Source organism: Rhipicephalus sanguineus, chromosome 5, assembly GCF_013339695.2.
Source record: "Rhipicephalus sanguineus isolate Rsan-2018 chromosome 5, BIME_Rsan_1.4, whole genome shotgun sequence".
Lineage (NCBI taxonomy): Eukaryota > Metazoa > Arthropoda > Arachnida > Ixodida > Ixodidae > Rhipicephalus > Rhipicephalus sanguineus.
Window position 1 is genome coordinate 129,933,555 of NC_051180.1, and position 22,334 is coordinate 129,955,888.

General features: G+C 44.5%; 3 protein-coding genes across 5 annotated transcripts in view; 1 reads left to right on the top strand and 2 right to left on the bottom strand.

Annotated features, from left to right (window-relative positions):
• The window catches only part of LOC119394248 (uncharacterized), a 395,693-nt gene that overhangs the window by 332,259 nt on the left and 41,100 nt on the right, over positions 1–22,334 (bottom strand). The window lies entirely within an intron of this gene.
• LOC119394250 (V-type proton ATPase subunit F) lies at positions 2,634–3,808 on the bottom strand. Its single transcript, XM_037661538.2, has 5 exons — positions 3,633–3,808; positions 3,270–3,351; positions 3,107–3,189; positions 2,913–3,035; positions 2,634–2,771 (listed from the first exon to the last, which is right to left on the bottom strand). The coding sequence occupies exons 1-5, from the start codon at positions 3,672–3,674 to the stop codon at positions 2,742–2,744; spliced, it is 360 nt and encodes a 119-aa protein (XP_037517466.1). The 5' UTR covers positions 3,675–3,808; the 3' UTR covers positions 2,634–2,741.
• LOC119394243 (histone-lysine N-methyltransferase 2C) overlaps positions 4,170–22,334 on the top strand; it is a 37,624-nt gene continuing 19,459 nt past the window's right edge. For all 3 annotated transcript variants that reach the window (XM_037661529.2, XM_049415720.1, XM_049415721.1), the window contains exons 1-10: positions 4,170–4,567; positions 10,629–11,071; positions 12,970–13,166; positions 15,021–15,087; positions 15,470–15,688; positions 16,835–16,950; positions 17,564–17,673; positions 18,898–19,002; positions 19,119–19,176; positions 19,637–19,814. In XM_037661529.2, coding sequence (XP_037517457.1) covers positions 10,665–11,071; positions 12,970–13,166; positions 15,021–15,087; positions 15,470–15,688; positions 16,835–16,950; positions 17,564–17,673; positions 18,898–19,002; positions 19,119–19,176; positions 19,637–19,814 — 1,457 coding nt within the window. In that variant the 5' untranslated portion in view covers positions 4,170–4,567; positions 10,629–10,664. The remainder of the gene's footprint in view (positions 4,568–10,628; positions 11,072–12,969; positions 13,167–15,020; positions 15,088–15,469; positions 15,689–16,834; positions 16,951–17,563; positions 17,674–18,897; positions 19,003–19,118; positions 19,177–19,636; positions 19,815–22,334) is intronic.

The window sequence follows — 22,334 nt, forward strand, 5'->3', positions numbered from 1 at the left end:
CCTCTGCACAAGCAGAGTCATGTCTCGTTTATGAATTTGACTAAGCCAGCTACCTGAATTACACAATGTAGCCTGCTGGTGAAACCCATTGTTGAATCGAGGACGTTTGGCTCACCACCCCAGGGTATCAAGCGAGTAATGTTTACCTTTGATCGCCAAAAACCAGTGCCTTTCTCGTTCAGGGGTTAAGTCTCGCAAATGGGTGCGCTTTCGAAAGAACAGGAAAGCATCCGCGGGACAGTTCCCTCCGTGCCTGAGCAACTATTCTGTCAGGTTGCATCACTGTAGGACCATTTGCGCTATCTGTTGCACCACTGCGCAGCTACACTGAATCGGTGCAGCAAGTGCCATCAGTAGAAGCTGGATTACTGGGGATGTGACAACCATGTGGATAAAGCATTATGAACGGATGGCAAGAGGGTCGAGTGTTTTCGCAAAGTCTGGCATCAGGTTACACTTCCGATCCGATTAGGTTCACATATTCTCGGTAAATCATAACATGTAAAAAAAGTGCCCCCAGTATTGAGTTTTCTTATTTTTGTCCCAGCTCTGTCCCCACATTATCCTTCTTGTAATCCACGTGAATGTACTGCACAACTTTCAACCTTGCCATTCTTTCTTACAGGTTGAAAACATTGTCCAGACACTGGAGCTTGCTGGCTGGACACTATGCGTAGCCCAGATGTGGCCAAGGCTGCAGCGCGTTGATGTATTTTTCACTTCTCATTACTATATTGTTGTCCATCTTGCTTGTATATATAAACTCATCACTCTACTGACAAATTTTGTGCTTTTCTTTTCCTGAATGAACTTCAGCCCAAGCTTGTTTGGATAGTGCGAGAGGAGGGTTGCGGAAAACACCCGTTGCAGGAGCTGTGCAGGAGGGGCGTAGCCAAGAGGGAGGGGTTGGGGGGGTTCAAAGACCCCCCCCTCCCGAAATTTTTCAATTTTGCTTGTGTATATATACACGCACACATACAAATGCACGCACGAACATACATGAAGTATGGTTGAACCCCCCCCCCCCCTCGAAAAAAATTTCTGGCTACGCCCCTGCTGTGCAAGTGGAATAACACAGGTGATCACTGTACTGTAGATGCAGTCACACCGGCTAGGTATAGCTTTAGTCACATTTTTGATGACGACCAACCATATAACGGCTGTTTCGAATGGGACAGTGAAAATTCTTAGCCCATTTCAGCAAGCCACATAAGCCCATTATTTTAAACCTCTGACTATCAAGGTACAATGCATTCACCTCTTAAAGGGTACATATTCTCTCACCCTTTTAGCCAGTGTGCAATTTCTCACCTTTACGGCAGATCACTTGTGGTTGGTAGGTGCTCGCACTTTACTTTCTACATCCCTGTGCAGTGCATATACACAGCTTCAGCTGAATGTTGCAGCCATGGCACCAGCAAATTTCTTGCTGCGCATTATGATTTGTCCTTTATTGCAATGCAGGCCATTGCAGAAAGTACGTTGCAGAGGTGACCCAAGGACCTAGGGGCACTATGGCATGGTGCTCGTGGTTTGGGTATCTGCGGGTCGATATGCAGCCAGTTAAGTTGGGCACTCTCTGAGCTTTATGTTGACTTGTGTGGCTAGTATAGTGTCGCCACATTAGTCACCGATGCTGTTGAGCCGGTTATCACACTGCCACAGCATAAACTCTCAAGGATTTGTTCGTAGCCTATAGAATTACAAAAATACTTGTAAAGTTCTTGTTTTACTGACCACAAAAGTAGCCTTAAAAAGTTTTCACTGTTGCTACGCTGAACATCTGAACGAAAAAGCATAAACTTGGCATTGTTTTTTTAGTGTCGGTTCAACCTAGAATACCATATTTATTGCGAAATAGTGTAGACGACAGGTCAGTATGTCAAACTTTGTACACAAGGCCAGACTGGAAGGAAGACGTACAGGCAAAGCTTGCCCTACATTTGCTGTGTGGGCTTCTTTTGTCTTGGCCCCGCCACGGTGGTCTAGTGGTTATGGCGCTCGACTGCTGACCTGTAGGATCGAATCCTGGCTGCGGCGGCTGCATTCTCGATGGAGGCGAAAATACTTGAGGCCCGTGTACTTAGATTTAGGTGAACGTTGAAGAACCCCAGATGGTTGAAATTTCCGGAGCCCTCCACTACAGCGTCTCTCATCATATCGTGGTTTCGGGACGTTAAACCCCAGATATTCTTCTGTCTTGCATACGTGTTGCTGAGAAAAAAAAATACTGAAAAAAGTAGTGTAGGCACGGTCCAACTACTACAAGCATTGCCTGGGAAGAAGCTTTAACCAACTTGACTTGTGCTTGAGTTGAAGACATCATGGCTGCCAATAAGCTACGAAGTCAGGTAAAAAGACATTTCAAAATTTTGTGGTACTAGGATTTGTTTTACTGGGTCATGACTAGAGCGTTCCTTTGGGGGGCAGGGAGATGGGGAACTTGTGCATTGTTTTGACTATAGCTGCTCTTGGGGGAGGGGGGGCTGCACCTCCATGATGCCTCCTCCTGGCACTGCCCCTGTTCACAATGCAATTGTGCTCAGCAGCGGAATGGCCTGACCTGGCACATGTAATGTTCTGTGTAACCTACTGGCTTCGATGCTGACATGTGCAAAGACAAGGTGGTCACTCTGTTATACTTTAATACATACATTTACAACAGATTCCCAGAGGGTTCACTTTCTTTGGAATGGAAAGGAATCTTGATTACACGAAAGCACAGGGAAGAACAAGACATGCTACTTGTAGTCTTCAGTTGTAAACATCCCCTGAAAAAGGAAAAAAAAAAGCAATGTTTTCAGTCGATTATGTTCCTAATTAGTGCAAGAATTCGATAGGCCAATATGTTGATTTGACACTCTACTTCAATGAGACACAATGGAGAGACAGGTTCAGCAGCAAATACCAACCTTCGCTCGCCTAAGGATGGAGTCCTTGTTTGGGTCGTAGGGCTGATCCTTGGATGGTATTTCCAGAACTGCTGGTATCGACTGAGTGTGGTTGTCAATCGCATGCCTGATCATGTCGGCAATCTGCAAGGAAAGGTCGGACAACACGCATTTATTGCAACGCTAAAGTGTACGAGGTACATGTGCAAACTTACGTTCTGATTTATCAGTATAATATCAATGTCTCCGCGTTTGACGAAACCTTTGAAGCAGTCTTCTATTTCGGATACACTTGTATCTGAAAACGAGAGAAGGGACATTCAATGCGACGTTCTCTGCAGTGAAGCAACGGTCGAAGCGAATGCCGGCAAAACTCACTTTTATCGACTACTTTGAAGTTGGGCTGTCTTTGCTTGTTGATCTCCCCAATTCCTCCGAGAAGAAATCCAACACAGGTGTCCTACAACATCAAGAATCGTTAGTTAGGTGATTGAATTCAAGAGCCGGGTGCTGACACATTTGTGAGGGATTCAACTTATAATTCCACAAGGTAGCGAAGTCATAGATACTTCGTGGACGCTCATTCGAGTGCTTACGTATAATATAACCTAAACTAGACACGAAAGCGTTGGTGCGATGTCGGGAGGCGATACAAGGCACGGTAGATGCAAAAGCGAAACGACTTTGAGCAACGCTTTTGCGCCTCTTTGAGGAGCATGCTGACGACGTTTGCGTACTCACCTCGTCCCCTATAATAGCAATGAGTTTCCCCCTTGCGGCCATGACTCGATGTAAGCCGAAAACTACCGTAACGGCACTTAGAACCTCGTAGAGTCACGAGACGTCAAGCAGCTGAGCAACGGAGTTCGGACCAGACGAGCTCCGTGGGGTGTGTTCAATTTTGTCGTCTCAAGTTGTCACAGCCAGCTGTGACGTAGTCGACGCTCGTTGGCTGAAAGCAATCTTCAGCATATTAGAACGACAAATAGAAGAGGCTTGCTAAACCTATCAACCAATCAGAAACTAGAAGCGTTCTTTTTTTTTTCATTGTTACATCCTGCAGGTTTCGGATTTGGCGTTTGCTTAAGTATTTGTTCACTGTATGACTTTATAAATTGTCGCATAACAGTTATAACTAAAGACTAGTTGTATGAACTATCGATAGTACGTGTGACCATTGTAAAGTATTTCAAGTAAGTTTGTTATTTTGTTCAGAATACATGACGGTACAGCCGATCACGTATTCAGTCTGGGTACAATGAAGTTTTCTAGCACAAGATGCGGCTAGAGGTATGCGAAGATATAGCTTATAGTCACCTAAAAAACGGTCTGAACTCGTAGGAAAGCTAGTATGCCCGATTACACGAGGCTCGTGTGACGAGGACTGGGAGCTGCACGACAACGTGTCCGCGTTTTAACGAGATCTACGTGAATTCTTTCGTCGTGGTCACGGCTCGCTTCGTGCTACTGGCAACGCTGTTTCGAAATCGGCCGCCCCGTCGGAAAGTTGGCGCTGCTAGCGCTAACATGGCGTACCTATCCTGTGGATAGTGTTTTGTAGTGTTTGTGATAGGACGTATATTTTTGTTTAGTCGTGAAAAATCAAGGTCGCAGTGTGTTGTGCACTTCTACGGACCAAATGTTGGACGTCTTCGCGCTAGCCGCAACACTGCCCGGTGAGTGATTTAAGCGCGATCGGTGTCTTTGCTGTTATGTTGCGGCGGCTTCCGTCAAGTCTTCTTCCACGGCCGGGCCTCTGGGTCGGCATCATGGCCGAAACCTGAGGTCCCGTCCGTCTAGCACCACGCATGGCGTCGGACAGGTTACCGTACTAGTTGCATCAATAAAATACACGCCAGCTAAGCTGCCGGGCCTTTGACGCGAGGCTTTCGCTCTTTTCTATGTAACGCCACAGCTAGCTACCATTGGACGCCTTGCATGCTCGATTGTTTGCGACCAGTCGGGCACTTCGCGTCATTGTGCCGCATTTCCAGGGTGTTCACTCTAGTAGACTGTATTAACGTAGCGCATGTCAGTGTTTCCGTTCAGCTAATTCACCTTCTACTCGCCATCCTACTGCATAAAGCCTCTGGCGCATGTAATTCGGCGACTACGGGTGAAGCACGCTTTTAGGGGCTCCGCCATGCACAATCGTATTGACCACTACGCCCGGCGTTTTCTTCCATTCTCTGGTAGCGCTTCCATTTCGCGAGTTTTATCTTTAATGTGGCTAAAATTTTCGATTTGACAGTTAGTGTGTCGCCTTGCGATGCGCTTTCTCTCGCGCATTTTCACAGTGTTCGAGGCAGGGGGTAATTACGAGCACCAGGCTAATTACCATAACCGTCTCTTCTTCGTAGGACCTTTTAATTTTCCGTGTGGAGCAGGTGGGTGCACGGGCACTCGTTTAAAAGCCCCGTTCTGGGGCAGAAATTCGGCACCGGCGTCCTTTGATGGGCAGATAGTCGTCGTGGAACAGCCTAGTTTTCTCGGTATCGAAGCTCTTGCGAAATGGGATGGTTGCGTACGTATCCAAGAGCGCGACTTGCGTGTAAGAACACTCCTGCGAGTAGGTGATCGTCTATTCCCTTCACTGCGAGTGGCGATCGAGCGAAATAAAACAGCTGATCCAGTTTTTCTTACTGTCAAAAGAAAACGGCGCATGCGCGAATTGATTAGCACGTAACCGAAGTCCTTGAGCCGCCGTCTTCCGAGTGTTTTAATGTGTGTGCTTCCCGATGTATAGTGCGTTTGAAAAAAAGCTACAACAGCCATCTCTTGTACCGAAAATAGTTGGGGAAAAATTTGAAATGCACTGAATGTGCGCCGTAATGGCGAGCATTGTCACAAAAAGATAATAAAAGAAAAAAAAGGAACTGTTAACACATCTATTTTTCTTGTGAAAAGTTTCGCACCACATTGTTTTGATAATATGTATGGAGGCACTTCAAACAAAGGTTGTCGAGTTGCGCGCACTTCTTGTTATTGAAAGCCGTACCTCCCGAACAAAGATAAGCTGTCACGCAGATGTTTGTGTTCTTGAAGTGCGCAAGTTTGTTGATAATCCGAAAATTTACATCTCCATTTCCGTTTTAGTCGTCTCAAAATTTTTTGTTGTTGTTGCTGCCTCATTGTTTCCAAAGTGTGCATGGGCCTACAGCTTTCCTTTCTTCTCTTGTATTCTTAATAGCTTCACCTTTTGTTAGCCACCTGTGAGTGTTTATGTAGATCAGCAGGCTATTTTTACGTCGCACATCTATGCCAGTTTGTTGTAACAATCTGCAGCTCGAAATATGCTTCGTATTTATTTTCGTATAGAGTGCATGATTTTCCTAATGTTAACGCAGATGCAGTGTTGCTTGGACCAATGATGCTGAAGTTTGGAAATAAATAGAATAGCTGCCTTACCTTCGTCCCTGTGTTTGAGATCAAGGGCTTAAGCCAGTATTGAAAAGTTCTAAGATGCATAGGATAGTTTGTAGCCACATGTTCCACATCGGTCAGTCACTTAACCCCAAATATGGGGGCTTCTTATGATCACTGGAGCTGACATTGAGCTGCAGTGCACAATAGTGACATTTTCTCTTCTCTCTTCACTAACTCGGCTTTGCCTGTAAGACTAAAACATGGTTTTCTCTTACAGTATTTTACTTGCTTTGCATACTTCCCAAGCCGCAATAAAATTATTGGCAAATGATTGCTCTTCGTTGAGCCACATGCAAATGAGTTTATCAGCAGTAGCCGTGCACGTTCATGCGAGCATCATAGACTTGCATTTAGCCTGTTCTCATGTTGATGTTAATGCTTATTTTCAGCACAGTTATGTGCACTAAAACAGCTTAGGGCTGGCTGCACATTCCTTGTCATGAGGGTCGTGCAAAAAATACAGACCATTTAGTAAACACATGATATTTATTGCAAAGAAATGGTTCAGTTATACGCATGAAGCTTCCTTCACTTCTTTACACCATCATCTCCTACATTTAAACATTTGTTGTACCTGGTCACGAGCTTCGGAATTCACCTTTTCCACAATGCCCTGGGACATGTGCCCTTCCTTTAGCAGAAAAGTCACGAAAAGTCTTTTCATCTCAGAGGCTTTGCTTCTGGCAATACCAGTTGTCACGACCCCTACCAAAATGGCAGAGGGCAGCACAGGAAAATGAAAGAGGCGGATCCCCATGTTGTGCTCTTATGCCACAAGTTAATTAAGCCAGGTGGTCACTGCATTGTCCAGCTCTTCATCACTTTCCAAAACGTTCAACCCAGAAACTCTTTCAGCTTCAGGAAAGGTGGCAGTCGCTTGGAGCAAGGTCCGAACTGTAGGGTCAATAATTAATTAAAACATTTTCCATCTGAATTGATTCTTGAGTTGTGGCAGCTGTGTGACAGCGGGCTTTGTCGTGAAAAAGCACAATTCCTCCAAAACGCATTCCTCGCCTGCCATTTTGGATTGCCCGTTCTAGTTTCTTTAGTCTCACAGTAACGATTTGCATTGATCGTAGTGCCTTTTGGCATGAAATGTACCATTAGAACACCATTACAATCTTAAAGGAAGGTTGCCATGACCTCAGGCGTGATTTCTATGTATAATTGTCAAATTGTGAAAAAAGTTGAATTAAAGCAGTACTGCATGAAGTATGCTTTAAAACAGCATTATGGGTTACTTTATTGTGTCTTGGTTGGTCAGGTTTGGAGAATCCCTTTCACTTAAATGGAACACGGTGTGCAACTTGACGCCTTTATGGAGCAGTGGGCATTGCCTCCCCGGCATATTCAATGAATGTGCACTGAATGTGATTCAGCATCAATGTGGGTCCCCTCATGTATGTGTATGCATGGTGTCCAGTATGATTTTATGTGCCCAAGTTAGCATCCAGATACAAAAATTGCACACGGGGCAGGTTCGATGCCAGCCACAAATTAATGGCAGTGAAATGCCGAATTGCCCATGTATTTAGGTGCTCTTTCGAGGACCTCAAGTGGTCCAAACTAATTTGGAATTTGCCACTATGACATGCCTCATAATTTAGCATTTAAAATCTGGAACTTAATGCTGTTGCTTATGTAGCGACAAGGTTGGCATCTCCACGTCTAGTGCATCAGTGAAGTTTCATTGTAGCCTGAATAGATGGACTTATGCTATTTCAAAACCTGTCAGTGTTGCCTAATTTGTCTGCCCCAGTAATTGGAAAGCTTGAGTTGCCCTACATCCCTTTGTAATCTGTTCACGTTGAGTGTAGTGGCCCTAAATGGGCATTGGTGGATTGATCAGCATTTTAAAGAATTGTCTGAAGTAACTTTCGAGTTTCGAGTTTTTACAGGTCTTCTCTACTGTATTCGTATATTCTCGTATATTCTCTCGTATGTATTCTCTACTGTGTTCGGGGCAGTATAGGGTTAAAAACACTTTTGCGATCCATTATGCTCGTTACCCCACTGGCCCAGATGCAGTCTTTGCGAAGCTTGGCCACTTATGCTCGGCATCTGCACCAATGACAATAAGTCGAAAATAGCTTTCGCATAATGTGGCCACAGGTTGTACAGGTAGCACTCCCAGTCATTGTTCTGTGACCACTACCGCTGTACCTTTTGATTGCTTCTCTGTTCGTCTAGGATGTTCCTCCTACGTAAGAAGATTTTTGTTTTACTGAAATTAGTTTGCTCATTACATTCTAACTACACATGCTGCGTTTCCTCATGTGCTTGTTTTTTTTTTTTTGTTGGCCTACAGAGAGACAAATAATGAACGGTTTGTTTTGTTATGATCGAGTTGTTTCTTGAAGATTCATAACTATGGAAAATTTACCTTTTGAACACCCGGAAAAATGGCATTCTAATAACTAAAACGAGAAAGCTTGATGCCTGGAGGCTTCTTAGATGACCTGTAGTGATAAGACACGCTTGTTCACCTGCAACACCTTTTCATGCATATAATTTATTTCTGTTTGTATTATATTTTACCATTCGTTCCAACAGTGGGGTTGCCATGGAGATAGAAAAGTTGCCAAGCAAGCTGAATAAACCTGCTGTATGCTGGCTAGTACTCTTGCAAAAGTTTTGTGACCTTAAGTGAAAGCTGGTTTAGGTGAGGCACTGCTGTGTTACTGTTTTCACATTTTTCATTATCATGACATTATGCTTCCTTGAGATCAGTTCTGACCATTTGACTAACATTCTAATCAAGCCTAGTTGAGCGGGAACTGTGATACTCACAAGTTATAACTTTTCAGATCTTGCCACTATACACATTCTAGTCGAAGCACGCGATTTCACAATGTGTTTGGGAGCACAGACCAATACATTCAGAGGTCAGAAAAAAACTAACACAATAATAAGACAAAAGAAGGAAAAAAAGAAGAGATGATAGGACAACCTGGAGCTATTAACTGACATCTCTTGTGGCAACAAAACATCTGGCAGGCCTCCTGGCTCCTGTAAAAAAAACTATGCAAAAAGAAAGAGTCGTGTGCAACGTCATGTAACTTTACAATCCCACTGCACCATTAAAAGAACTATCTGCTAATATTCATTTTCTGTACAAACTTCTAGTTAAATGTTCCAGCTTCCCCACCTTTTCTTTTCGTGTTTGTTTTGAGTCATTTCCACTGATTTTACAGCAAAGCTGTTATGCTCGAGGTTGGACGTATGTCGTAGATAGAAAATTATCATCATGAACCAGCACGGGCTCTCTCTTCATTGTCGTCTTCTGCTTTGCTTCCAGAGCAAGTGCGCCCATTTCCCTGGCATGGGATGCAATAACTCTGATGGGCGAGAGAATTAGTACAGAGAGAGAGAAAGAGCAAGAAGGAGAAATAAAGATAGAGAAAGAGAGAAATTCTTGTCGAGAGTAAGCATAGCCATGTATAGTACGGTATAGCAAAAGGTGGGAGAGAGAGAGGTGACAGGGCAGAAGCCTAGCCAAGCCAGGACCAGCCAGGTGCCCACCAGATCTGCTGTGACCCAGCCTAGCGCGACTTAGTGCAAGCTGCGCTAATTTTTTCTTTTCCTAACGCATATCAACTGGTCCAGTGTACCGCTTTGTTATGTTCCAATGTATTTGGCTATTTGCTGATGGTTTCTCAAATGTTTTGCGGGTTTCAAATGCGACCAAGGGGTTTAGCTTAGGTCTCGGTGGGGGGAGTTATGGGTGCTGGGAAGTCACAGCGGGCTTCTCTGTTTAATGGGGTCAGGTGCCTTGTTAGTCATTCTTTGCCTTTTTGCTGGTCCTCCAGGCAGCCGCACTTTTTTTGCCTGAAATAAACTTCAAGTCCTGGGGTATCATCTCTGCAGGAGGGAAGGGTTTCTTTTGTACATGATGTGTTTTACCCATGGGGGAAAATACCCTGTATTAGAAAGCTTCACTATTGTCATTTAAGTGCCACTAAGGGAATTTTTAAATGAGAAAACCAAAGGAGTTGCGTCCCAGTCTAATTAGGATGAAACTAAATAAATGAAGTTTCTATAATCTGGTGAGGGGGCTTCATGCTGCAGGCAGTCTTGTGTCTGCTGCAGCTGCATCCAGACGAAGTCGAATGCACAAACGCTCCTGTTAAATTCAGAGCCATTTAAGAACCTTGTGGGTCTTCTGTGTCCATTTACATTACCCTCTGTACATTTCCCAGAGATTAAACTGCACAAATAAAGTTTCATTTAATGTACTTTTGAATCCTCAAGTTGACCATATCTGTGTGTTTGTCTGATGGAAGACTTGTTTCCTACATCCTGCTTCCCCAGAGGCGCTTGGCACGCTCCACCGAGGCCGATGTCGAGATGGAAGCAAGACTGGATAGGCCCACGGACGAAGGCAGCAGTGACAGTGCTGCTGCCCGTCTGGCACCGCAAACGGCCTCCTCGCCCGTGGTGGCCGACAGCACGCAGGGCAGTGCCGTGGAAGAAGAGTGCCCCCGTGTGACCGAAAAGCCCGGTACCTCGGAACGGTCTGGTGCTGGAACTAGGGAGGGCGTCCCCGAGGGTAAAGGTGCCGTGGATGATGACGGCGGTCAGGATAAGCGCGAAGGAACGCCCGTACAGCAAACTGGAGACTCTCCCAAGGCGTCCGGCGTGTTGTTGGCATCGCCTGTCAGAGACAGCGGTGGTGTGGTGTCTCCCCTTGTGGTGAAACGAGGCCCTGGCAGGCCACGAAAGGATGGCAGCAGTCCCGTGCAACGCAAGAAGCTGTAAGTTTGCGCACTGGCTGTGTTGCATTAAATGTGCTTTAACATTTTTGTTACAAAGTAGTACAGTACTCACGAAATTTTGTTTTTAGTATAATGACTGCTATGAGGAATTGCTCACGATAACCGTGTTATGTCACTGCAAATCTGGCAGCTAAATGTGATCTGGGCTCTTATGTCAGCGTTCGAGCCAAAATTACGCGGATAGGACATGAACTGTAGATGCTAGAAACGAAAGTATGTGCATTACTTAGCCCTAAATTTTCGCGTTTCAATTCGTGAATACTGTACATGTTGAAAAAAAAACTTCATTCTATTGCAAGCTTCGTGGCATCGAGGTTTTGGTATTTGAGTGGTGCTAATGATGCCATGCATTCCTAAAGCCTTAAAGTCTGCTGAAGTGCTTTGTGATGAGATGGGTGTGTTATGTCAAGCCCTCTTCATAAGGGATTGACCTTCAAACTTGTCTGTCATGTAAAGTTAAATTTTTTTAAAGTGAGACAGAATGGTGAATGATATTACTTGTCATTCTCATTTTGTGACATCACGACAAAGCATTATATTCATGACTCCGAGGACCTCGGTTTGAATCACACCTTTGATACACTTTATTTTTCATTGAAACTGTGCTTGTTTGCATCTTTTAGGTCATATTAGGTTTTTAAAGGAGCCCTGGCATAAAAATTTTGCTACTTGTTTTTTCTGTTGCAATAAGTAGCTAACGACCCACATATCATGCCTCGAAAGCTCGTTTGCTCAGGTGCGTGATGGTAATTCTTTGTAGACTGTTCTATAGCGCCCAGTCGCAGTTTCGGTTTCAGAGTGTGCCGAGTGAGGTGGGACCCAGAGTGGTTTTCATGGCTGGCTACGTGAGCACACAAAACCGCGTGCACATGAGCACCGCATTGACAACTCTTTTCAACGAAGGCTTCCTGGGTGCTGCTATAATCCCCTCTGAGACCTTGTAAATATGTGTGACCACCCCACAAATGCACTGCCGAGGCAAGGACATCAGCCTTTGTACTCCCGTACAAGTCTGCCCCCTCTTTTTGTTTAAAGGTCTCCTAGAAGAGAGCGCTCTCAAGGATCGTGGCAGCCAACACAAACTCGTGACGCAAGTAGCGGTTGGTTGTGTGGCTGTTTACACGAGAACCAAAGGCATGTTTCGCATGCAGTGGTGTGACATGCACTTCAAAATTGATTTTATCTATGTTCTAGGGTATATTATGCATTAATATTTCGTAGATGATGCGTGTGCATCCACACAAGCATATCTAACAAGCTATCTCGCCTTCAAAATTTTGTGTCAGTGCTCCTTTAAAATGCATAGGTGTGTATGGAAGGTGCTGGTTGCTGTCAGTCCTGGCTCTTGCAGTATTGATGCTGGCAAAATAGCGAGAGCACCGAAGACGTGCTGTGAAATGGCAAAACTTACGTGCATCCCACTGTAGATTCCTTGTTCCCAGTATAGTTGACCCGTTCCCAATTACCCCAGGTTATTTGATATTGTGCACCTGTGGCTCTTGCAACACCATAGTTTTAACATTGTTTTAAGTTCGTAATCGTTTTGGATGAGTTACACGGCAACCTTGTTCGTGATTATGCACAAATGATGCAGAAAACTGTTTGTGTTTGTGTTATTGAAGGCCCATTTCTCTTGATGTTGCTCGGTGCTTTTCACGTGAGTGCTGCCTCAAAGGTGAAGGATGGAAGGAACAGGGGAGAGAGAGGAAAGGCAGGGATGTTAAACATTCTAGAATGACTGATATGCTAGCCTACACTTGAAAGAGGTATACAGGAAGAGATAGATAGAGGGGAAGCACACGCACAGTCACAGTCCTTGCAGCAATGACATCACAATTGAGTGACAGAGAGGACTAAGAGGCGTGTGTTTGGGCCAGTTCCAGTCACAGCTTCCCTGGCCGGCCCAGGGTGCGATCGCGGAAGCCAAGCTTGCTGTCGCTGGCAGGCAGCAGTGGCCAGACACCACCCAGTGGTTCCCTGCTGGAGCGGTCACCAGCCCCCTACGAGATGGATCTGGAGCACTCCGCACAACCTCCGCTGACGCCTCAAGCCAGCACTTCCATGTCAGATAGTGGTATGTGTTGCACCATATCAGGCTCTTCAAATGCTAAAAGGGCCAGGGATGCGGGATTGTTGGCTGCGCATGTTGAATTGCAGCACACTGCTAAACAACCTGAATGTGCGGGGATGACATACATGATGTGAATAAACGGTTATTTACTTGTCATGATTGCCTTTTTGGCTTGTCAGTGTTCCTCAGTAGCTCCCTTCGTCTCAGTGATTTCTTCGGCTATAAGTCAAACACTTTCGCTTTTTTGAGAGACGCGCAAGTGTGTTCAACTGCCTTTGTAATTAATCATGTCTGCTGTTTTAGAATAACTTGCACACTATGCACGTGAAAGAATTTCATCTCATTTTTTTTTTTTCGAGTGAACAGCTTAGTGGTCATGGAGTTAAGTTTTTCAGTGAAAGTTCACAGTAGCACATTTTCACTTTCTGTTCGCAGAAATAAAATGGTGCTGTGCCACCATGCTTAGCTTTTATGTACTTTAGCACATTGCTTTTAAGCTCTGTGCAGAATTGAAGCCTAGGCCTGCTACTTTTGCCCTCTGACACAGTTGTAACTCACACTTGCATGCAGTTTACAAAGTTTGTGCGTTTGCAAAGGCAACAACAATAACAAAAAAAACGTCAGCAAAGTTAGAAATTGGGCTAGTTGGTTGTGCATGTTGGGGGGGAATTGCGCTACAGTTAACTGGGACTTAACAAAGCTAGAGGACGGACGAACGGAATGGACACGACAAGCGCAAACTATCAACTGAAATTTATTGAAAAGAACATTGAAGGGCGAAATTAGAATATTTTCTTTCTTAGAATATTTTCGCCCTTCAATGTTCTTTTCAATAAATTTCAGTTGATAGTTTGCGCTTGTCGTGTCCATTCCGTTCGTCCGTCCTCTAGCTTTGTTAAGTCCCAGTTAACTGTAGCGCAATTCCCCCCCCAACAAAAAAAAGCTGCCATTTTCCTCATTTTTTCCTGTATAGTAGTCATGCAATTACCGAAATGCTATATAGGCCAGTGTAAGGGCTGCACCCGTGTTAGGGCTACACCGCCAGCCTGGTAGCCCAAAATTAAAAAAAAAAATCCAACAAAGTGATGACCAGTGAATCACTGGCCCTTCGAAATCTGCGCTTTAAATTAGCAGCCCAATAATTCAAACAAGAAATCAAAATTCAGCATTACATTTTGTTTTTGTAAAGTTGCAGGCATTGCCTACTTTGGGCCAAGCTATTAGATGAAGGTGGAGCAGTGAGAGCATTATATGTGACTGAAAATCTAAACACAAATTAATGCTGCAATTAATGATGGAACATTGTTAACTTATACTTCGTAGTATCTATGCACAGGTTACCTGCATTTGTTATTTTACAGCTCCTTACACATTTTTTGACTCCATAAACATTTTTTTGTGTTCTCTCTGCTCTAATGGCCAGTGTGATTGCACTTGCAAAGCAGGTAAATTGACTTATTGGACGGTGCCGCTTACAAGAATATGTGACGGCGTGAATATAGCATACTTATGCAAAAAGTTTGAGGCCTAAAGCTTCCTTTGGTATTATGTACAGATGCTGCCGTTATTAACACAAACACTCATATATTAAGGACATTTTTGTTTCTCCTTCATTTGGCACAGGGGATTCCTGTTTGGAACACCCTGAAATTACTAGTCTAATGCATCTTTCTTCTGAAGCCTTTTATGCTTGCTTTGTTGCAGCCAGTGTTAGCCAAAGTTCGGCATCTAGAGGTTGCTTTCTGCATGTTCAGGGTAAATCTGATGGTGGCACTACAAACAGTTACTAGTGTTTCTTGTCTCTTTTGATTATGGCAGGAATGTGATTCTTTGTACTGTTGCTTCCATTTACTGCAGCACATTACGATCAGCCTGGTCCTGGAGAATCTCCGCATGACAAGCAAGATGAGCTCTCACCAGAAGGGTGAGTACTGTGTACTGTGGCATGCATAAAGAAAAAAATAATTTCATTAGAGCTGGGCTGTCAAGTTTGCCACTGAGTTTGTATGCTTGTATGTGAATGTTAAATACTGGGCTTGGCGACTTTTCAAGTAAGCAGTTGGCAACAAAAGCGTGAGAGGAGTGGCATTTGCAAAACGCCTAGATTTCTGCGAAGCCTGGACTTCCAAAATTCCAAATTCCAAATTTCACTCCGTAATTCCAAATTTCACTCCGTAAAGCTACAGATTGATCAAAGTGCCATGCCATAAAAGGGCGGAAATTTGCGTTCGTCTTAGAGTCTGTGTCTTGTAGATGCAGTCTGCTGTGCTTTGATGGCCCCTTTTTTATTTTTTCTATCAAAGCAGGTCGGAGCGTGTCTGTGCGCTGTGCAACCTGGGTGACGGCAGATCCATGGGTCAGGGCAAGCTGGTGCGTTTCGAGCCCACCCTGGGCTTCCAGCCGTTTCGCAGGGCAGCCAAACTGGTGCAGAGGGCACCGTCGTCCAGTGAGGAGCGCGCCTCCGCCTCGCAGGGAAGCACCACACCTCCCCTGCGCCGAGGCGGCAAAGGACTTCGACTGTCCAGGTGGGCCTGGCCTTGACAATTGGATAAATAGACCGTGGATAAATAGAATGCATTCTCCCATTTGCAGCCATTTCTGTACTGGCAATGAAACCCGTCTGATACACTCTACGCTCATTACGTTGGACCCACGTGCAATGAACCTGTGGATATAAGGCGTCATTTTTGAACCTTAGTGTGGCTTAACTATTTTAATGGGGCAACAGACAAAGTGAAGAAAATTGAGAAAAATTTAGGCACGAGTTGTAGAGACGGTCAAGAGAAAAACAGGTTTCTGTGTTTATACAGCATCACAAAAAGCCACTCTTATTGTGTGAGGAACTTTAATAAAGCGGATGATAAAAATGTGAAAGGCGGAATAGTGGTGCCACCATCTGTTGCCACACCAACATGTTACTATGTTGCGGATATTGATGTCACTTGCTTTGGCCCGTTCAGTTCGTTATTAGTAAATGCGGTCTACATCGTGCCCTAAATGAGCCCAATACCAAATGCTGGTGGTGTGTGTTTCCTTCTTTTGTGCTGCATCGTTTATTTGCGCTTAAAAGTTTCATATCATAATGCGACACCAACTAGCCCACCCCATCCCGGCCGCAGCGGCTGCGTTTTCGATGGAGGTGAAAAATGTCTGAGGCCCTTGTACTTAGACTTAGGTGCACGTTAAAGAACCTTAGGTGGCCGAAATTTCAGGAGCCCTCCACTACGGTGTCTGTCATGGTCGTATCGTGGTTTTGGGACATTAAACCCCAGATATTATGATTATTTACTAGCCCACCCAGCTATCCTGTTCCAATACTGAGCTTGAGCCAGTCTTGAGCTCCAAGTGTGAGAATATACCTTACTTTGGAATTTGGAGCGGCACACATATGTACCGGTTGTAAGATTCTGGCACGAAATTTAGCAATTCACAGTGTGGCGTCCATTTTGTTTTCTAAATAAACAACCACTTATTGCTGAATTAACGAGAGAGAGAAAAGAGTTGCGAATGAATGCTGCATCAATTTAGGCTGATTCGGTGTCTCTTCGTTAAAGTCATGACAATTAAGAAAGAGAAAGCTTGTGAGTCGTCTTATATTTTTTATTTCTTTGTTCTTGTTAGTCTCGGCATGTTTTTAAACTTTTTGTAAACACTGGTATCATGTATTTCAGGGGAAAACCTTTCTCACGACTCTCTGCCGAATTCAAGCCTCCAAGCAGCACTGAAGAGATGCTGACAGTGGGCTTTGCGGAAGAGCCTGATGTTGGGACACTTTTTGAGCCTTCTGGTGAGGAAATACTGCAGCCATCCCAATCGACAACGCGATCTATTATGTAGCTTTTGCTCAGATAACATATGCAGAGTTAAAATGTGGGACTGGTACAATTTAAGAATCCCCAGCGTTTGCTTCTGTTCCATTCTTATCTACCATTCACATCTAGCTGAGATCGGTGGCAGTGTAGGTAGTCTGCCACACGGACCATTGACTGACTTCAGCTAAGATGAATTGGTACAGGAACGGAAAATTTGGATCTTGCCATTATTTCGTCCTTGCAGTCTCATATGACGTGTATTTTCATAAATAGATCACTATTCTACAGATTGCACTCATCATTGTAGCCCTGAACTTGGTTGTCTAAGGAGTCTGGCAGCTGGCATAAAGGGTAATGGGGATGTTCTTGGAAGCACTAGGCAACATTGTCAAGGCATTGCCTAGCGTTGTTTAGTAACAAAAGTAAAAGCTAGCTTTGTGTGCGCAGCTAAAGTTTAACAAGAAAAAATTCATTATAAACTTAACAAATCAGCAGTGCATCTATGAAGAGAGATCGTAGATTCATAGTGTTTTATGCTGCATCATCACTGCATTCATGTTCGCCCATCCTTAACTCTTTTCCTTGCAGGCCACACCTATGTTCATCGAAACTGTGCTGCATGGTCGGAAGGTGTTTGCCCCGGAGAAGATGACAGCCTCATTCATGTTGACAAAGCTGTCTTTTACGGCATGTCCCAGGTAAGAGTTCTTAATAAAGGGTCCCCGTAAAACTTTCAGAGCCTGACAATTTGTTACGTTAATTGCAGCGATGTACCGGTTGTCTACGAACATGCCATCGTAATGATTTTTGGAAACTCTGCCATGATAGCAAAGTAACTCTGCTGTGAACATAGAGCCCTGATAATTTTTTGAAATAATGTCATACTGGCATAGCTGTTATAGCAAGATTACAGGCTTTTGATGAGTGACCACGTGGCCATGTCTATTTCTCATTCAGCTTCTCTACCCTCCTCACTCATGCTTTTTCCTCCTCACCGCACACTTTCACTAACTTCCTCCCGTGCACTTAAAGGGAAGCTGAAGTGGTTTTAGAATTCGGTAAAACTTTGTTGTTAAGAAGGACCAACATTATTGTCGACAATGGCGTAATTTGTTCTGCTGTTGTGACAGCAAGAGCTTTAAAATACGCGAAAGAAAAGTTCGTCTTGCTCCGCCCACGCGAACCCGCCGAAAGTGTGGACGTGGAAACAAACTAACCGGAACCACGTCATCGTCGGGGAGCCGCGCACCACTGTCGTATCTCCAACCGTGGCCTCCGTGACTAGTTCCGGCTGCGCGCGTTGGTGAAACTGATCGCGAAGGCCATGCTTTGATGTTGCCGACCGCGCGCACATCGAAGATACGTCACCCCGTTCGCTCGGCATCTCAAGAAGCCCTACAGCTGCAGCCACTGTTTTTTGCCAAGAAATGTTCTTCTGTGAACTCTTACATTGGTTTTCGAATTCAGCAGGTGTCAAACTATGATTACACACTCCAAAGTAATTTTTTTTAAAAAGTGCTTCAGTGTCCCTATAAGCCTGTGGTCATGTCTGCTTGTCAGAAAGGCTCCTCCATTGTCTACTACTGATTGTGCTTTGCGCAGTGCCGACTGAGTGGCAGCGTAGTAACAAAATAACAGCAGATCCAACGTGCCCTGCCGGAACCTACGTACAGCAAAGCTTCATTTCACGGTGTATCGAAGTTGTCCTTGCTCAGCCTGATGCTCTGTCGTGGATTGTTCAGGTCCCATCACGATGAAGATTGTAATGCACCTTTGAATGCGACTAGTCTTGTACGGGAAAATGATGAGGGGAGGAGGTGTAGGACCAAGGAAAAAAAAAGCAATAGTTTACTGCATTAAATGATCCTTAATTCGTATATTACTGAGTACTCTTTAAAACTCTCTTTCTGTGGCCTTTGCAGATTTGTAGCGGGTGTCAAAAGTATGGAGCAAGTATTCGGTGCCACCTACCAGACTGTGGCTTGATCTTTCATTTCCCCTGTGCAGCAGCGTATGGTTGTTTTCAAGTGAGTACGGCCTCTTGTTGTGCTTGTGTGTGTGGCCTGTATGGCTATGCGTTGTGTTGCTCAAAATATTTTCTAGTGTGCAATCTGCCAACTCTTGATTTTTTGCTTTTCTTCAGGACATGAAGGCCCTGATACTTCTCTGCCCCTCCCATGCCGACAAAGCCGTGTCCTATGGTGCGTGTCACAATAGTGTTTTTGAGTTGGGGACTTTAGTAGAGTACTCTCTTAAGAGGGAGGTATCCATTTATTTAAAAAGGAAAATTGTCTGTTACATGTTTACATTAAAGTAGACATAGTGTGCTGCATAAAACTGGCCCCTCTCATGTGCATGTGTGCAAGCATGTGCGCTTGGTAACGTTTTGTTTTCAATATTCATTGAGCAATGAAAAAAAAAAAAAATTAAACCTTCATCTCTTGCACAGCGTTCAGTCAAGGCACTGCCATGCTCCTATTGAAGTTTCTTTTTAATGCTTGACAAGGAATTCACAGGAAAGTTATTTGTTCCATTCGAGTGTTTAATCCCTCTTGCTGCCTGCTGTGCGAGCGCTAGGCCTGGTGGGCTTTGTTGCTGTCTTTTGTGATGGCGCAGCTTTCCATCTCGCTAATAGCCGGTGTTACTGCCCTGTTGGTGCAGTGGGTTCGCAGGCCAACTGCCAGTCCTGTGAAGAGATGGTGTCCGTGCCCGAGCTGCTCTTCTGCACCGTGTGCGGTGCACACTACCATGGCTTCTGCCTGGATCCCCCCGTGGGCGTCACTCCGACCTCTCGTCTCGGCTGGCAGTGTCCCGACTGCAAGACCTGCCAGGGGTGCAGGTGCGTGGGTCTTCTCATGGCGTGCATGAGCACTGAAAGCTGCGTGGGGCCACAGATGGCAAAATATTCAACATCAGGAAAAATCTCCGGAGGCTCGTGTCTTGCCTTGCTAGACGATGATCGCATCACACGTAATTTTTATGTGACCGCTTTACTGAACTGACTTGCAATGCGAAAGGAATGATGGTGTTATTGGATAAAGAGCTTGAGTATTTGAAATTGGTTTGAGACTTATCCAGAAATTTGCTTTAAGGGGGGAAGAGGCACTTTGACATGAAGCATCTTTTTATTTAATAGGATGATGAAAACTTCGGTGATCATGTATTTACATGTGTAAATATCAAATATGAACTCAGTTTTTATGTAGCCCTTACGACAATTTTTTTAATTAATCATTCATTAAAATTTCGTTTAATCACCTTTTTAATAAATTGGCTACTCGGATCCTTCTGAATTAAATGTCATTGCATTCTACAGTTATCAAAGAGTGCAAAAAGCAAATTTTATGGTTCCAGCTTTCCTACAACAAAAGTTATGAAGCTTCAAAATCCGCCATTCGATTACCGAGAAAATGCATTTTTGTTATTTTCTCTCTTGTAAAAACTTACGCTTTTCTATAGTAACATATGACACTTTGTTGCACTCACTAAACATCCAGCTTTTCAGTAATACAAAAATGATCAAAATCGAGTGTACCAAAGCTGAGAAACGCTCGCGAAAAGAATGAAAGGTGGCCAAAAAATTGAAACTGAGAAAAAAGCAAAAAACTAGGGGTGTGCGAATATTCGAAATTTCGAATATTTTTCGAATAGTGTTTGCTATTCGATTCGATTCGCACTGAAATTTTACTATTCGAACTATTCGAACTTCCCAAAGACAAATGCAGTCAACGTCCGGTTGAAAGTGACCCCTTCAGATTTTCAATATGCTTCACCTCATTACACTCTCGTATTGCGGCAAAGCTGCCTTTCAAGCTCCGTTACGGTCGAACTTAGCCAAGAGACAAAGTCCGGTTGGAAGTGGTCCCTAGATTTTCAATATGCTTCACCTCATCGCACCTCCGTATTGCGGCAAAGCTGCCTTTCAAGCTCCGTTACGGTCGAACTTAGGCAAGAGACAGTCAACATCTGATTAGAAGTGGTCCCTAGATTTGCAATATGCTTCACCTCCTGACACCCCCGTATTGCGGCAAGGCTGCCTTTCAAGGTCCGTTACGGTCGAACTTAGGGCCAAGAGACAGTCAACGTCCGTTTGGAAGTGGTCCCTAGAGTTTCAATATGCTTCACCTCATCACACCCCCGTATTGCGGCAAAGCTGCCTTTCAAGCTCCGCTACGGTCGCAAATGTATTAACTCAAGAAAACGCTGGTTCCAATATGGAGATGAAAGATGTGGCAGAGTTGGGGGCTCAATTAATGCTGTTTTGGACCTGAAATTTGGGCAGAAAGTCCGAAAAATCGGACGCCGAAGCTTTTTAGCATCCAAAATTTCAGATGTTCTTATATATCGATGTCTACGAGGCAGATTTGGAACTCCGGACTTGAAGGGAGCACACCCTTGTCTGTCGCATCAGTTGGCCTTCCACAGAAGTTGAAAGAGGAGGAGAGGCTGAGGAAACGGCATCTCTGCCTATCACGTGTAAAGTGTTGTCGGCAACACTTTGGTTGCACCAAATCATGTACATAAATATGATTCGGCCTCTACATTGCCTCATTCTTGCTAAGAAAGACAACTATGAAATGTGACCCCACCAGCGCTTCATCAACCTAGCGAAAAGAAAACACTTTCATGTTGCTATCTCACAAGAACATACTTAGGGATTCTCTGCAACTTTTTCTGTAATTTCACTTCGAATTATTCGAAAAATGTTTGAGAAATATTCGAAAATTATTCGAAATTATTCGATTCGATTCGCACTCAATCTTTATTATTCGAATTCGCTTCGCACCCAAAATTTTGCTATTCGCACAGCTCTACAAAAAACAAAACTCTGTATCTTCAAGGCGCGCTACACAAGTAAAAATGCTTTACTTTGCAAATAAATGCCTTAGAAGACACCAGGAGAGTAGCTTATCACATTTTCCAACCGAAATGGCCCCAGTGCATGTCATTTCAAGCAGTTTGTTGATTGCGGAGAAGTCGACGATGCCGTAGTTAGCCGCCGACGGGTCAGAGCCCTCGCACGCTGTTGCGAGTGTGCGCAGCTTGCGCTCGCTAGCGGAAGTTGCCGATAAGCCGGAGATATTATCTTCGGTCTTTTCCTGCTGTTGCGCACGATCGGCGCTAGTCAAGAACGTCGTGTCGATCCTTCTACCACGCTTCCTATCACTGACGTCGTCAAGGCGCCCGCCGACACAGGTGAAGTCGGCATTTCGACCGATGAATCGCGTTCCGCCATCACGCCGTCCTCCGCTGGATGCGCTTCTGATGCACCCGAGCCGTGATCTCGCTTTTTTTTTTTCGAATTTATGAGCGCTGCGCAACTTTCGATATGGCTTCGCCACGATCAAAGTTCCAAAAC

Bases quoted from the DNA above. Each gene is read 5' to 3' on its own strand.
- LOC119394250 (XM_037661538.2), bottom strand. From the start codon at position 3,674: ATGGCCGCAAGGGGGAAACTCATTGCTATTATAGGGGACGAG. The intron at 3,036-3,106 runs GTAAGTTTGCAC...CTTTCCTTGCAG, and splicing joins TTATACTGATAAATCAGAAC to ATTGCCGACATGATCAGGCA. The intron at 2,772-2,912 runs GTTGGTATTTGC...TTCCTTTTTCAG, and splicing joins CCATCCTTAGGCGAGCGAAG to GGGATGTTTACAACTGAAGA.